Raw genomic sequence first — 15,392 nt, forward strand, 5'->3', positions numbered from 1 at the left:
CTGGCAGACGTGTGGCAGCGCTGGCAAGAGCAGGAATGCAACGCAAAGCACAAGGGATGGGGTTTTTTCCCCCTAAGGTAAGGAAAGCAAAGCTGCCACCAGCCTGCGTGGGATGGGGGTGACATCCACTGCAGGCCTGGACGTGGATCTGCCTGGAACAGATTTAGGCTGGTGTTTTGGTTTTTTTTTTTGGCTTAGGCTTTTGCCCCTGTCTGGGGGTGGGATGAGACCTCAGCACCTGGTTCCTATCATCCCTTTTATCCTCTCTGCTGCTCTGATGTGAAACACAAGCAGGTTTTACCCCACGCACCTACGTGAAGATGCAGCCGCTGAGCGTGATGTCCTGGCAGGAGGAACCCCAAGAAACAGGCTTCTTGGGGGGGGCAAGGTGGCAGCAGCACCTTCCCGCTCCAGCCCCCTCCCTGTGCCATCTCAGCCCACCCTCAGCTCCATTAACGCTGGCTTAAATGATCATGGCGTTGGCAGCGACGTTGCAGTGACAGTCACACAACCAAGGACGCGCTGTCCTGGTGCCATATGCCCTGCACCCCAAGGCTGGGACACCCCAGCCCCGGGGGGGAACAGGGGCTGCCCCTGCCCCTTTCCCTGCCCCGGGCTGGCGGCAGGGGCACCAGCACCCCCCAGCCAGCAGCAGGGGCTGCTTAAGCTGCTTCTCCCAGGGGCTGCAGCCATGAAGCCAGCCTCTCCAGTATCCCTTCCCAGCCTAAGCCTTTCCCAATAACCCCTCCAGTAACCCTTCCCAGTAACCCCCTCCCAGTCCAGCCTTTCCCAGTGACCCCCCCCATCCCAGCTCCACATTTCCCAGTGTCCCCCCAGGGAGGGCAGTTTTCCAGCCGCACGAACCGGTAATGCCACCGGGCCAGTGCCGTACCAGGCCACGAGGCTGGGGCCGTGTCGGTACCACGCCGAGCTGTACCAAGCCCGGTGCTGGTACTGAGTCCGGACCGGTCTCGGTGCTGATACCAGTGCCATACCGAGCCACACCCAGCCCGGTGCCGCACCGGACCATACCGAGGCCGTGCCGGTGCCGATACCGGAGCCATGCCGTACCGTACCAGACCATACCGAGCCCGGGGCCGGTGCTGTACCGAGTCGTACCGAGCCCGGGGCCGCGTCGGTGCCGGTACGGGTGCCGCACCGAGCTGTACCAAGCCCGGCGCCGGTACCGAGCCCGGGGCCGTACCGCGCCATACCGAGCCCGAGCATCCCCCGCCGGGGCTGCACCGTGCCGGGTCGCCCCCCCGTGCCGGTGCGGAGCCGGAGCCGGTGCCGGTGCCGCCCCCGGCGGGGCCGAGCCGCGGGGAGCCGGCGCCGCCCCCGGCTATATATCCCCGCCGCGGCGCTGCCCCGCTCCCGTTCCCCTTCCCGTTCCCATGGCGGCGGCGGCAGCGGCGGATGCGGGCCCGGCTGCGGGCGGCGAGCAGCGCCCGGATCGCGGCGGTACCGGCGGCGGCGGCACCGAGAGCAGCGGCGGCGGCGGCGGCGGCGGCAGCCCGGGGTCGGTGGAGCTGGCGGCGGCGCGGCGGCGGCTGGTGGCGGCGGAGGGTCGCCGTCGGGCGGCGGCGGAGCTGGAGGGCCGGGTCCGGCAGGTTCACTGCGCCCTGCGGCACGCCGAGCTCCGCCTGGCCGCCCGAGCCGAGGCCCTGGGCCGCCTGGGCGCCGGCGTGGCCCAGGCGCAGCTGGCGCTGGCGGCGCAGAGCCAGCGGCTGCAGAAGGGGCTCCGCCGCCGGCCCCGGCCCCGCCCCGCCGCCCTCCTGGCCGCCGCCCGGGCGCTCCGCAGCTGCGTGCCCTGGGCCCCCGCCCGCCCCCGCGGCCCCGCCGCGCCCGCCGCCGCTGCCCGCCGCCTGCCCGCCGCGCCCCGCAGCCCCGCCTAGGGCGGCCCGGGGGCGGGGGGGCGCGGGACCTGGCGGGGGTCCGGGGAGCCTGACGGGTGGGGGGGACTCGGCGGGGCCGGGGGTCCCACGCAGGGGTCCGGGGAGCCTGACGGGTGGGGGGGACTCGGCGGGGCCGGGGGTCCCACGCAGGGGTCCTGGGGAGCCTGATGGGCTGCGGCCCGGCAGGTCAGGAGGGCTTGGGGGTCTCCAGGGGTCCCTGTGGGTTTGGGGGTTGTGGGGGGGGACCTTGCTGGGTGGGGGGGGCCTGGGGGGCCCAGCGGGGTCTGGGGTCCTTGAGCAGGCCCTGGGCAGCCTGATGGGTCAGGACCCTCTGCGTCGGGAGGGTTTGGGGGTTCCGAGGGGATCCTGCAGGGTGGGGGGGGCCTGGGGGACCTTACCGGGTGGGGGGACCCAGCAGGGTCTGGGGACCTTGGGGGTGGCCGGAGGAATCTGATGGGCTGGGACCCGGCAGGTCAGGAGGGTTTGGGGGTCCCAGGGGGATCTTGCAGGGCATGGGGGGGTCTGGGGGACCCAGCAGGGTCTGGGGACCTTGACAGTGGCCTGAGGGGTCTGATGGGGGGAGACCTGGTGGGGTCTGGGGTGTTTGGGGTTCCCTAAGGAACCCTGTGGGATTGGGGCATTCCAGGGGACCCAGCAGGGTCTGGGGACCTTGGGGTGCCCTGAGGAGTCTGGGTGGGGGGGTCCCTGGGGGACCCTGGGGGTTTGGGGTGCTTGAAGGACCCTGCAGGGTCAGGGGTCCGGGGGTGTGCAGTGAGCTGGCAGATTGGGGGGGCAGTGAGGCTGGGGGACCCAGCAGGGTCTGGGAACCCCCATGGCATTGGGAGACCCTGCAGAGTCTCGGGTCCCTGGAGGATCTTGCCAGGTCTGGGGGTGTTCGTAGGGCAATCTGCTGTCAGCACCCCCAGTCTGGGGTTGCCTCCCCCCAGAGGCAGCAGGCTCGGGGCAGCCACTCTGGGGCAGGGCCCCTTCCCTATACGAGCCCCGCTGCACCCCAGGAGGGGTCCCCGAGACCCTGGGCCAGCAGGATGCTGGTGGGACCATGCCTCACGCTGGGGCTCGGGTGCAGCCCTCACATGCCCCCGTGCAAGCCTCAGTGGGGGAATCGAGCGGGCTCAGGGTCGCCCCACTTCCACCATCCCCGGACTCTGGACTGTGCACCCCCACGGGGGCAGAGAGCAGAAGAGGACTGCTCCTCATGATGGCACCGGCACCGTTTGCCTCCCACCACGCTGGATTTTTGGGACTGCTTTGATGACTGACCTAGCGGGTGTCACCTCCCCATGCCTCCAGCAAGAGTCCTTGGGCACCCCCAATGTCACCCTGCAGCAGAGCCCGTCACTGCAGGCTCCAGAGGGGCGAGAGGGCACGAGGAGGTGGAGGTGGGCTCCGGATGAAGCACCCCACTCCAGGCAAAAGGCTTGCGCAGGGCCCTGGCATCGCTGTCCCCATCGCTGTCCCCATCTCTGCCCCACCAGCCCTGAGCCGGCCTCAGGACGGAGGGCTCGGACCTGACAGCATCATCCCTTCTCCGCCAGGAACTACAGCGGTTCAGCCAGCAAAGCCCTCTGCAAGCCTGCTCCTTCGCCGCCGTGGCCGCAGCGTTCGCCATCCCTGGGCTAACGGCATCTCTTGGCCGAGCCACCGACACGGGGTCTCGCTTTGCTGCGCCAAGCTTTCGCAGTGGCTTTCCCCGGAGGCTGCATGAATCCCTCCCTCCTGCTGAAAAACCATAACTCGCTCCCCTTAATTTTTTTTTTTTTTTAATTAAAAAACCACACTTGATTTGGGCTGGGGTGGGGGGGGTTTCACTGACTCATGAATGTGCCGCGACTACCTTGGTGTGAGACAGCAGGTCTGTTGTGTAATCCTCGCTTCTCGCCTCTGCGCCGGCTGGTGCTGCTGCCGGACTCCTGCCTGCACGGTGCTGCCTGCACGGTGCTGCCCGTGCCGTGCTGCCTGTGCTCCGCAGCCAGGGCACGAGCAGAAGTAAACTTTGATATATTTTACTCATTACACGTGGTGTCCTTAGGTGCTGGCTGAAATATAACCGAGAGGGTGATTAGGATGCGGATTAGCAAATAAGCCCCAGTAATGGCCTGTAATTAATACCAGGGTGGATTTCTCTGATTATTGACCTCTTCCTTCCTCTGGGCACATGGGGACAGGGAAAATGCGTTAGGAGCTGCGGGCAGCAGAGTGCCACTGCGAGCGCCCGGGGTCTCTGCCAGGCACCACAGATGGCCATACATATATATACACACACACGCGGACATAGTCTGTCCTGAAGAATTTGTATAAGGTCACAAATAAGGTACAACTTGCACATGAATGCGTGCAGAAAATGGGTGGCAGAGAAATACTTGAGCTACCAGCATGACTTTGCAGTCATGTGCTGGGGGGATGTGTCTTTCTCCTATTGATCCCTGTTCTCAGACAATTCTTTTTGGTTTTGTGCTGCCCTGCGTGGAGCTCGCAGATGCTCTGACACCGTGTATCTCCTCGATGCTCCCTAATTTCTGCCCTTTCCCTAAATCGCTGCCCGCTGGAGGTTTTCCCATGCATGCAGAGCCATAATCCCAACCAGGAGGTGATTCCCCAAGCCGGGTGGGGAGTTCGCTGCTAAGAGCGGCTTACAGGTCTCAGCCGGGAAAGAGACACATTATCTCTCCCAGGCTTTCAATTAATAGTATGAAATGCACAGCTTGGGCTTAAATCCCTCAATTTTTTTCCCTCCCTGGTGATTATTTGCAAATCAGCTTTTGACCTGATTAGAGCAGAACCTACTTAAAGGAATTGCAGGAAAGACCTTAAAAAAACCCAACTCCATTAAACCAGTAAGACCAAAATCATTCACACTCCTTCGATGCAACAGTTGCTCCCCACCCTTCAGTCTCGGTAAGGTTACTCTCTTGTTGCACTTTGTGTTCCCACAGTATCTTTAGCTGGGATGCGATATCCGTTACAATTCCCACGCTCATTCCCATTTTCCTACCGATGAGGTGGCTGGTGCAGCGATGAGGCCGGGAGGGCAGGAAGGAGATCCCAGGTGTCCTCACGGCTCCACCCTGCAAATAAGCGCACATTTAGCCAAAATGAGGATACCCATCTGCTCCAGGTGCCCAGGGAAAGCCACGCTGGGGATTTCAAAGGATGGAGAGGCAGTTGGGGTCCCCTCCGTCTCCCGGGGCTGGGGGTGGGTGTCCCCCCCATTGGCGGGAAGAGCAGCGAGCGCAGTTAAACCACGCAGGGAGGGGATGGGGCCACATCCAAGACCTGGTTTTCAGAGTGGAGGAATAACAGCAGCTCCCCAGGCTGATGCTGGAGCGAGACACGATACCTGTTTCAGGAAAAAGAATAAAAAGAAAATAAAAACTAACCCCAGAGTCCCATTACATGGTGGCTGCTCACGGCCAGGATAACACACCTCTGGATTGCCTCCGCTGCGTGGGAGCAGCCATCACCTCCTGCATCCTCACAAGTCCCTGGGCTGCGGTTTTGGTCAACGTCTCTGCAGATAAATCCTCATCCAGTGACTTCTGCAGCAGCTCCTGCAAGAGGCTACTGCTCCCCAAGCTGCCAGGGCTCCCCGAAGCCATGCTGTGGCATGCAGTGAGCCCCAGCCCTGCGTCCCAGGCTGCAGACATGGCTGTGCTGGTGCTCATGCGTCCAGGTTCACTCTCTGGATGGCCAAGGCTGGTCCAGCCACCAGCCAGGAGCTGGGCATCTTGGTCTAGTTTTGTGGGTGACCTGTGAACCCCCCGTGCCCCGTACAGCACAGGAGCCCTGTGCCATCCCCAGAAAGCTCCGACTGACACCATCACCGGGCTGCTCACGCACAATGGGGACAGCAGCAAAGTCCTGCTGGAGGGTCCTGGGCCCGTTTGGGGCATGGATTTGGGGGAGAAAACCCACACCACCTCCAGCACAAGGTCAGAGGGAAAACACAGAGCAGAAGCCTGGTCCCTTGGTGCCTGCCTCCGGGAGCATCCCCTGCCCCGGCAGCACAGGGCTTTACGTAACCCCGCTTGCCTTTCTGCCCTCTGCCAGCAATAACGTTACATAAATTGCACCAACACTTGTTGGGTTTATGAGATTATTTTGTTACAGACTTCTGGGAAAAATAAAATTAATGTGGCATGTTAATACCTAAGCCCAGCTTCTCTCTTTTCCGCTGTTAATTCCTTCGGGCTGGTCCCAATGAAGTGTGTTGGCGTGAGGTGGGTGCCAGGGGCACAGGCACCGACGGGCAGGGACAGAAACTCCCCAGAGCTGAAATGCCTCCGAGAGGGTGGTGTGAGAGTGGAGGGGGACAGGGACAGAGCAAGGGCGATGGGGGGGGACAGGGTTGGTATGAGAGTGATGGAAGGGGGGATAGGCACGGGGCGAGAGTGATGGAGAGGCGGGGAAAGGGATGAGGTGAGGGCGATGGAGAGGGGGGAAAGGGACAGGACGAGAGCGATGGAGAGGGTCGGAAAGGGACGGTGCCAGAGCGATGGGGCTGGGGGGACAGGGCTACCGCCCTGAAGGTCCCCAGGCCAGGTCCCAGGCACCGGGAAGCCACCGAGGAGTCCCGGAGCCTCTCCGGGACGGCGTCGCCAGAGGGCACTGCAGGAGCCGCCGTCCCCGGCCCCGCGGTGCCGGCGGGAGAGCGGGCGGAGGGACCCGGCCCTGGCCCCGGGGCTGGCACCCCCACGCTGGGGTCGCCAGCCACGCCTGGCCTCACCCCCGCAGCATCCCCCAGCTCAGCATCCCCCCCAGATCTGCCCCTTCCCCACAGCACCCCCCAGCTCTGCACCCCCCCAGCTCCCCCCTCAGCATCCCCCCAGCTCCCCTTCCCCACAGCACCCCCCTAGCATCCCCCCAGCTCCCCTTCCCCACAGCACCCCCCCAGCTCTCCACCCCCCCCAGGTCCCCCCAGCCCAGCGTTTCCTTCCACAGAGCTCTCTATTAGCACTTAAAGGACATTTTCCCCCAGCCTACTGCCCCCCTCCTTAACTCTTTGCTCCTGGGACCCCCCAGTCTCCATTTCATGCCCTCGTCCCCCTCCAGCCTTTACTCCCGTAAGAGGCCGTTACAGCCCCAATTAGCCACAGAGGGTGGGAATTGCCCCCCTGGCCCCTGATTTGCCCCTTCCAGCAGCTGAGCCCAGCCTGGGCTCCCCCCGAGCTTTCAGGGGGGGCTGGAAGTCACCGCGCCAGGACTTCAGCCTCTTTCTGTCCTCTGGCCAGAGCAGCCAGTGCCTGGGGGTGTCCACGGGGGCTGGGTGTGCAGCCCAGAGCTGGGAACACACCTGGGCATGGTTTGGGCTCCTTTTGAGCCTGTGGGTATTTGCATCTCCGCCCCTCATCAGCCCCGGGATGGGCACCCTTGTGCTTCAACCCCCAGATCAGATGTACTGAGAAATGCCGATAAAGCCCCTCTTTTCAGTTCGGTCACCCTGTGCCTGCCCAGACCCCCCCACTGAGGACCTGAGACTCCCCAGGCCCAAGGGACAGAGGGTCACTGTGGGTTTGCAGCTGCCCTGTCCCCTGGGTGAACGGTGGTGGAGGTGGGGGATGCTGCCCAGGGCCATTCAGGTGATGACGGTGGGAGCGGGTACCCCTCCCCACCACCCCATTTCCCCCTGCTCCACCCACGCAGCACCCCCAGCCCAGCACAGCCTGTGTCCATATCCCCACCCAGGGTCTTGCCCTGGCCCTGGTGGGCTTCCAGGTCTTGGGAGCCAGTTCCTGTCGCGCGTGGCTGCCCTGCGCTCGCCGTACCGTGCTAATCGCATCTTGGTCCAGTACTGTGCTAAGCACATCTTGGTCCAGTTCTCTCTTCCCCGCTAAAGCTCTTTAAGTCACTGATCTGGTTAAACCTTAGCAATCGGTTTGTTTTGCCCTGCAAGGTAACGTGCTGAATTCCTGCCCGGCTTACTCCTGACGCCCAGCCTGCAGAGTCCCCGTGCCCACATGGAGCCAGGCATGGCCACATCACACGTCTCCCTCTGCTCTTGTCCTGGGTGATTCTGACCATGGCAGCCACTCGTGGAGTGGGGTCCTGGGCAAACCCCTTGGTTGTCCCTGTCCCAGGCCTGGGGGAGGAGCGGCAGCGTGTGGCACAGGCAGGGCAGTGCCCAGTGTCCCCAGCTCACCGCAGGCAGGAGCAGCCCTGGCAGCAAGATGTAGCCAGAGAGCAGTCAGGGATGCTGCAGAGCTGGGCAGCTTCGGACTGGGGTGCAAAGCCATGCCATGGGCTCCATGCGAGCCTGATGGGTCCCCAGCATGAGGCTGACCTGCCACGTCTCTCGGGGTCCTGCCCCTTGCACCCCACTCCCTGGCAGAGCTGGGATGAGGCTCGGCTGTGGTGCCTCTCCTCCTTGGCACAGCTGCCCCACAGTGTCCTCCCACAGGCCTTCCGCTCCTGGGTGGAGAAGAGCAGCAGAAAGTGGTTTGTTCAGCCTCATCCCCCTCCCCACACCCCTTCCAAATTTTTGGGTGTTGAGAAAGATTTGCTCTAGGCATTTGAACCCTTTTTTAAGGGAATCATTTAAGGGAAATGGGGTAATTAACCCTGCTATGTGCAGGTTCTGGGCTGTGATTTCTCATGGCCTTTCTCCTTCCAGGAAGGCTGGACTGGAGAAGGCCACTGGGCAACAGCCAGGACCGTCCAAGCTGTGATTTTCCAGGGTTCAAATATCTCTGCCTTTCGCCTCCCACCCGGGCTTGGCTTAAGCACCCCGCGAGCCTCCCGTCACGGAGCAGCATCTCTATTTTCAGCACCGGCTGCCCTAATCCAATCACACGCCTCCGTCTGCGCCGCAGCCGGCTCCTTCCCAAAGCCCACAGGTGCTTTATGTTACGGGCTGGGCAGGATCCGGTGTCTTCTCCAAGGTCTGTGTCTGCAACGGAGGGGAGTTATCCTCCTGCTGCTCCTGGGAACTGCTCCCGAGCATCCCAGGACCTGCACGAGCCCCTTCCCTACAGCACCGGGGTTTGCCCACACCCACAGCAGCCAAATCTGCGGCAAGCCCTGGGAAGGGTGATGGAGAGAGGACTGCACCCCAAAATAGCTGCAGAACACATACAGCAAAGGGCAAGGTGCGGGTGAGCGGTTTCGCCTTGCTCACTGTCCCATCTCATGCACGGCAGGGCTGGGGGAGGTGGGAACAGATTCCCCCCTGCAACCCTTAATATATATATGTATATAAAAATATATAATTTAAAATATATATATTAAAACCAACACCCACCCTGCAGCAGGGACATACAGAGCAGAGACACTAAGGGAGCCAACTGCCCCCCAGCACCTTTCGTTCGGCTGTCCCTGCTAATCCTCAGCAATCCGACCTGACGGAGACGGGAGACCTGTAACCTGATCGTGGTGTATGGAGGGGTTTAGAGATTCATTGCCAAAAGCAGCGGTTATTGCTTGCAGTACCCCCCTGCCTGCTGCCTCCCCCAGGAGCACCCAGAGGTCCTTGGGCTCTGCACGCCAGGGTGTCCGTGAGGATCTCCTAAAACTGCAGTGCCATCACCCCCAAATCTCAAAAATAATGAGTTTGGGGTTTTGGGGCTCCCCTGCCAGAGGTGGGGGAGCAGAGGCAGCTCTGGGTTTTCACCTGCAAGACAATGGCACATCCCAGTTCCCTGGGACATGCGTGGCACCTTTCCCCTGTGCCACCGCGTGTCTGTGAAACGGGTGGCACCCTGGCCTCAGCATCCCCGAGTTGGGACGCGTGTGCTGACGTGACTCCAGGAGGTGGGGATTTAGGGAAAAAAAGCCCCAAACTTTTCAACCCTTTGTTGTTTGAAAATGGGCTTGTTCAACCAGCAAAGCTCATTTGGCAGAGCTAGAAACGGAGTGGTTCTTGGGGCTCAGCGATCCCAGTGCAGGGGTTCATGGTGCTGGTCCTGCTGCCCAGCTCCCATGAAGGACCAAGCTCCTGGAGCCCCGTGAGTGTGCGACGGCAGAGCTCAGCAGCTTTGTCATGTCATGAGCATGGAAGGAAGGAAGGGAGGAAGGAAGGCAGAGGAAAGAAAAGCAACCCACAGCCCTTCCTTCTCTTCCCTCTCCCATGCCTGCAGGTGTGGCAGACCTGCAGCACCAGCGAGCTCATCGCCGTGCCGTGGGGTGGCTGGCACCAGGAGACCCAGCCTCTTTGGACGGAAACAACCCCTGGGCAGGGCGCTGTGCCCACCACCCTGCGCGGGACCCCCGGGCACCACGCGGCACCGAGACCCAGCAACATCCCTGGGGCGCATCAGCCCAATGCCAGCCCACCGGCCCCAGCACTGCTGACGTGCGGCCGGGCTGACGCTGGGGACTATATTGGTCGGTGACAGGCAGGAAAGGAATCCATGGAGGGAAGCCAAGCACAGACTCCTCTCGGCTCTCCCCGTCGCCTCGCCTCTTATGGAGAGGAGCAGGAGGGAAGAGGGGCCAGGAGCAGCTCCCGTTATGGAGAAGCCCTGGGGAAGCCCTGGCTCGCACGGGTGCCCAGCGGGGCCCCAGCAGCCTCCCTGGCAGGACACAGGGGGGACAACGTGCTTGGGAGATGCCATAATCCATGGGGACAGCCCTGAGACATGGCTTGAAGCTGCCCAGCCATGGTGGGATGGGGGGTCCTGCCCTCGCCATGCCGGTCAGGGAGGTGGGTTCCCCCAGGAGACGCACTATAAAACCCCCAGGGTTTAGGCAGGTGCCGGGAGCTCCCTGAGCACGGGCAAAGGGACTCACTGCAATAAAAGCACACAGTGATTTAAAAACCAGCAGGACCACGGGCAGGGCTGACACCTTCACATTACAGCTGATGTCTCCTGGAGAGGAGAAGGAGGCAGAGGAAGAGCATGGGTGACTTGGCTGGGAGCAGCCAGGCCATTAACCTGGCCTTACCCTGGGACTTTCTGTGTTCCTAATACCCAATTAGCGCTGACCCTCGATGCTCGGGGGTCAGCCAGTCTCTGCCAAGGCACGAGCAGAAGGACTGGCTGTGGGTGCCTGGTGCCGCTGGGTGCCCGGTGCTGCTGGGTGCCCTGGCGTGTTGGGGCTGGTGCTGGTGCATCAGCCTTCGCCTCTGGCACGGGCTCATTCCCCGGTTCCCACATCGTTTCCAAGAAAAACTGGGCGGATGGGGAGCACGCCCAGCGCTGACCGCAATGGCTGCAGTGAGGGAGCAGCGTCAGGCCCATGTCGCTGCCCCGGCAGTGTTGGGGCAGGAGGGATTTCTCCATCCTCAGCTGCGGTCTGAGGACTGCAGGGGAGTCTTGCTTTATAAATGATAGAAAACGATGCTTTAAGGTGCTGCAGCCACAGGGAAAAGCCTCAAGATGTGAAGCCTGGAGACACTAAATGGTAGATGGGAACCCCCCAAGCACAGCATGGCCGCTGCGGGGGCAAGGGGCCGGGGGCGGTTTGGGGTGGGCTGCATGGCACAGCCAACGGCACCAGCGAGGAAGGGAGGACAGTGGCTGATGTGCAATGCCCCGCTGTGACAGCTCGGTGCTGCCACCACACAACATTAACTTCTTACACGGAAGCATTTTGGGGTAGATTTGGGGTCCTTGGGGACCACAGGACCTTCGAGCATCTTCAGCACAGGGGGAGCCAGGCACCAGTACAGCCCCAGGTCCTCTCTGAACCCTCCTGCCCTGCTGCCCAGCAAGGTTTTCCAGGGCCAGCCGAGAGTGATGCCCCTTTGTTGGGGTGCAAATTAAAAGCCTCTTTGTGCAAACCTGCAGAGCATAAAGAGGTTCAAAACCTGGGCAGCTCAGCATGGGGACAGGTCAGGGCATGGCTGAACCCCCCCGGACCAAGTCCAGCTCCCTGGGAACCTCCCCCCCAGAGCCGGGGAAGCAAACGCCCCTGCTCTTTCCCACGTGTTGTTGCACTGTGCAAATATTTGCTTTGGAAAGCGCTGCCTTGCCCCGAGCCCCACAGCCAAGGCCAGCCCTGGCAGGAAGGCTGCTTGCACCAGGCATTGAGGACGGATCCTGCTCAGACACAAAACTGTGCTCTTCATTGAAGGGGAACAACCGTCCCAGAGCTCGCCTCGTGCTCTGGGGATGCTCCGTGGGGATTTGGGACCTTCCTTGGAGCAGGGTGGGGAGATGCTGTTGCAGCCCGTGGAGCCTGTGGGCTCTGGCGTGGGGACCCTCCTCCTCCAGCCCCTCCTTGGCCACCTCCACAGCTGGGAGAGCACCTGGGGAAGGGGACAGTTGGGCTGGAGCGGAGGCCAGCACCCTGTCCCGCAGCACCCCAGGGTGCAGAGAGTGTGGGAAAGGCAACACGGGGGTGCTCTGGGCCATCAGGTGTCCGTGCCAGGCTCGGAGCCCCCCAGAATCCAAGGACATGCCCTGGGGATACACCTGCAGAGGGAAGAGCCCTGGGAAGGGCTGGGAAGCTGCTTGAAGGTCTCAGAGGGAAATCCCAGCCCTTTTTGTGCTATTTTTCAACTCCCCTTCGCTCTTAGAAATGCACTTTTGGCTGGCAGGCAGCAGGAGAGGGGTTTGTGGTGGGAGCCGGGCACGGCTGAGGAGCTTCAGGGCAGGAATTTGGGGCAGGGGCCCCTGCGGCGGCGTTGTTTCTGGCTCTGTCCGCGCTCCCCAGCCCTGGCCTCTGCGCTGCCGGGAGCCGGACCAGCCCTCAGCGTCTGGGACACTGGCCTTTGTTTCGGAGAATAAAGTTAGCGCTGTTACTCAGCCTGTCGCTATTCCAGCAATTCCTGCCTCCACTTTTGCTCGGCAGCAGGGAAACATTCCTGCCTGGGGGCTGCCAAGAAAAATATGCACTGGAGGGACGTGCAGGGATGGGGACCGGCAGCACCATGGTGGCAGGGACGGCTGCAGGAGCGTGGCTCCCCCGGGACCAGCATCACACCCCGGCTGTGGGGTGGTGCCTGTTTTGCATCCCATAAGAGCCCATTCCCAGCACAGGACACCAGTAACCCATCCCATCAATGTGACAGTGACTTGTGGTCCCTTGGGTGACCAAACAGCAACCGGAGGACACGGGGACAAGGCGTGTCACCTCTGGTGTGTCCCAGAGGTGAAGCGTTATCACAGAGAGCCACCAATTTCCATGGAAAGTTTTGCTGATGCCAGCGGGGCTCCCACGGCCGCAGCTCCATGGAGCTGTGTTTTTTTCCCTGCCTGCTTTCTGCCCTTTACCTTGTGATAGGTAAAGCCAACAGCCCCTCCCCAGCGCCCCTCTGTCCCCAGGAACCTGCCACGTCCTCATGCTGCTCCCCTGCTATCGCCCCGAGTGGAAAAAGGTGGCTGCCCTGATAAGCCCTCTCTGAGGGCTAAAACAACCACCTCGAGCAAAGCTGTGGCCTCTGCCAGCTCCCACGCGCCGGCTACTGACCAGCTGCCCGTGGCTGTGGGGGTCTGCAGGCAGGGGCTGCGGGCAGGGGCTGCGGGCAGGGGCTGCACAAGGCTGCAGATGCTGCTGTGGTTGAGCCATGGAGGTTGCAGTGAAATTGCAGCCTGGCTTTGCTGGGAAAGAGGACGTGGGAGCTTCGGGAGGCTGCAGGCTGCGGGGCTCGGCCACAGGCTGCCTTGCCACAGCGGAGCACATCCAGCCTGTCTGCAGCAATTCCTCTTTCAGTTCTCGCCCATGCTGGTGGGAGGGCGGGCGGGCAGACGGAGACTTGAAACTGAAACCCACCAGTGGTGGGTGGCACCAGCACCCTCCTCCTGCACCCATCCTTTCCCCTGCACAGGGGGAACCCTGATGGAGAGACTTGGGTGCTACCAAGCCCTGCCCTGGCCGGCACCTCCTGCCCACGCTGGTCTGGGGCTGTAGGACACAACGAGCTGTGTGAGAGCAGGGAATGGGTCCTGCTCCATCCTTTTCTGGGAACGGTCCTCTCCCCTCCACTCCCTCTCACCCCAGGGAGATGCTGGCATTGCATCCTCACTCGCTCCTCTGTACAACCCTGGCGAACAGAGCCCAGCCATGTCCATAGTCCTAAAACCCTCTGAAAATCCTTGTGAGCACCAAGACCCAACAGCTTTAATCCAGCCGACCAAGGAGTAAGCAGAAAGCCTGGGGCAGCACACCCGCAGCTGGGGCTCCGTGCTACAATGCCCAACCCGGGAACAAAGGGAGGTTGGAGGCCGGGAACGTCCCTTCCCAGCCCTGGGGACATTAAACAAACCCCAAGAGACCATTCTCCCTTTGTCAGCCCCGCAGGTCACCCGAGGTTTGATCTACAGCCCAGCACGGCAGATGGAAAAATTCCCAGCGAGGGTTTTGGATCGGGTCCCTGCCCTTTTCTTCTGGCTGGGGAGCGTCCGGCAAAGCTGCTAGGGCGCTGCTTGCTGCGGTGCAAACCCCCAAAAGCCCTGCCCGTCCTTTTGAAGCCCCTCTGAAGTGGATTGTAGGGTTGTATTTTCCCCACTCCCCTTCTTTCTGAAAGCTTTTAAGTCTTTCCTACCTCTGAGAATAAAAGTTTGAAGTATGGCAGGTGAACCACAGATGTGCTCAAAGCACGGAAACATCCAAAATTTAAGTCCAAGCTGCGCCATGGGTTCCCAGGGTCACAACCCTCCAAGCCCCCATCACCAGCTCTGCTTTCAGCCCAGGATTTTAGCCCAAATCCCCCCTTGCTGCCAAAATTTTGGCCAAGGTGAAGCTGTATTTCCACTGGAGAAGAGCTGCTGAGGGCTTTGGGGAGAAAACCTCCAGCCCGGCAGCGCAGCACCCAGCCTGCGGTGCCCATGGGTCCAGCTGAGCCCAGCACGTGCGGGGACCCATCTCGGGGGGGATAATAGCCACATTATTTTCCTCCTACCACCCTGGCCTGTTAAAGCAGGTGGCAATATGCCCCAAAAAGCCAATTAAAAAGGTAAAAGGCTCACTTGGATTTGCATGGCTGCAAGGTTGGCCCATCCCAAGTGAAGCACAGAGCACAATATTCACACTTGCTGAGGCTTATGCGCTTTAGGAACCCATCAATTTAGCCTTATAATTGCATTATAACCCAAAGCCCTTTTAATGTTGCTATCTGCCTCTCCTAGGCTCTTCTGATAACCCCAAAGTTATATACATAAATAGCGCTAAATGGCTGTAATCTCCCGTACTGTGCACAGAGCCTGTGCTGGGAGAGAGCGGCCAGGACACAAAGGTTGCTGTAATCTGAAATACCTGAAGAACAGGGCACAGCGAGGGGAATTTATTACCTGCTGTCTCTGCTCTGGCTGGGGCTGCCCGAGCTGCAGAGTTGCCAGGGAGAAATTCAAAAGGTCCCATCAAGAGCAAATAACCCGGCCCCACTGCAGCTTTTGGGATGTTTTGGTGCTGTGCTGGTGGCGTAGATGCTGCTGCATTGCTGGGCTTGGGCTCAGAGAGATGGGAAGGGGATTTTCTGGGCTCACCTCATCCCACTGTGCTTTGTGGGACGGAGCTGAGGCTGGCAGCAGAGGGATCGGCACTGGGGACACGCACAGCAGATGCTGCAAGGCAGGATCCGACCTCTCCAGCATGCACAAC

At 61.5% G+C, this 15,392-nt stretch overlaps 1 protein-coding gene across 1 annotated transcript; it reads left to right on the plus strand.

Annotated features, from left to right (window-relative positions):
* Positions 1 to 1,394: 1,394 nt before the first annotated feature.
* TRNP1 (TMF1 regulated nuclear protein 1) lies at positions 1,395 to 1,895 on the plus strand (the record flags this gene model as incomplete). The annotated part of the gene is made up of 1 exon (XM_082329901.1): positions 1,395 to 1,895. One exon carries the CDS (start codon positions 1,395 to 1,397, stop codon positions 1,893 to 1,895), a length of 501 nt encoding a protein of 166 aa, XP_082186027.1.
* Positions 1,896 to 15,392: the final 13,497 nt, after the last annotated feature.

Source organism: Platalea leucorodia, assembly GCF_965183815.1.
Source record: "Platalea leucorodia genome assembly, chromosome: 18".
Lineage (NCBI taxonomy): Eukaryota > Metazoa > Chordata > Aves > Pelecaniformes > Threskiornithidae > Platalea > Platalea leucorodia.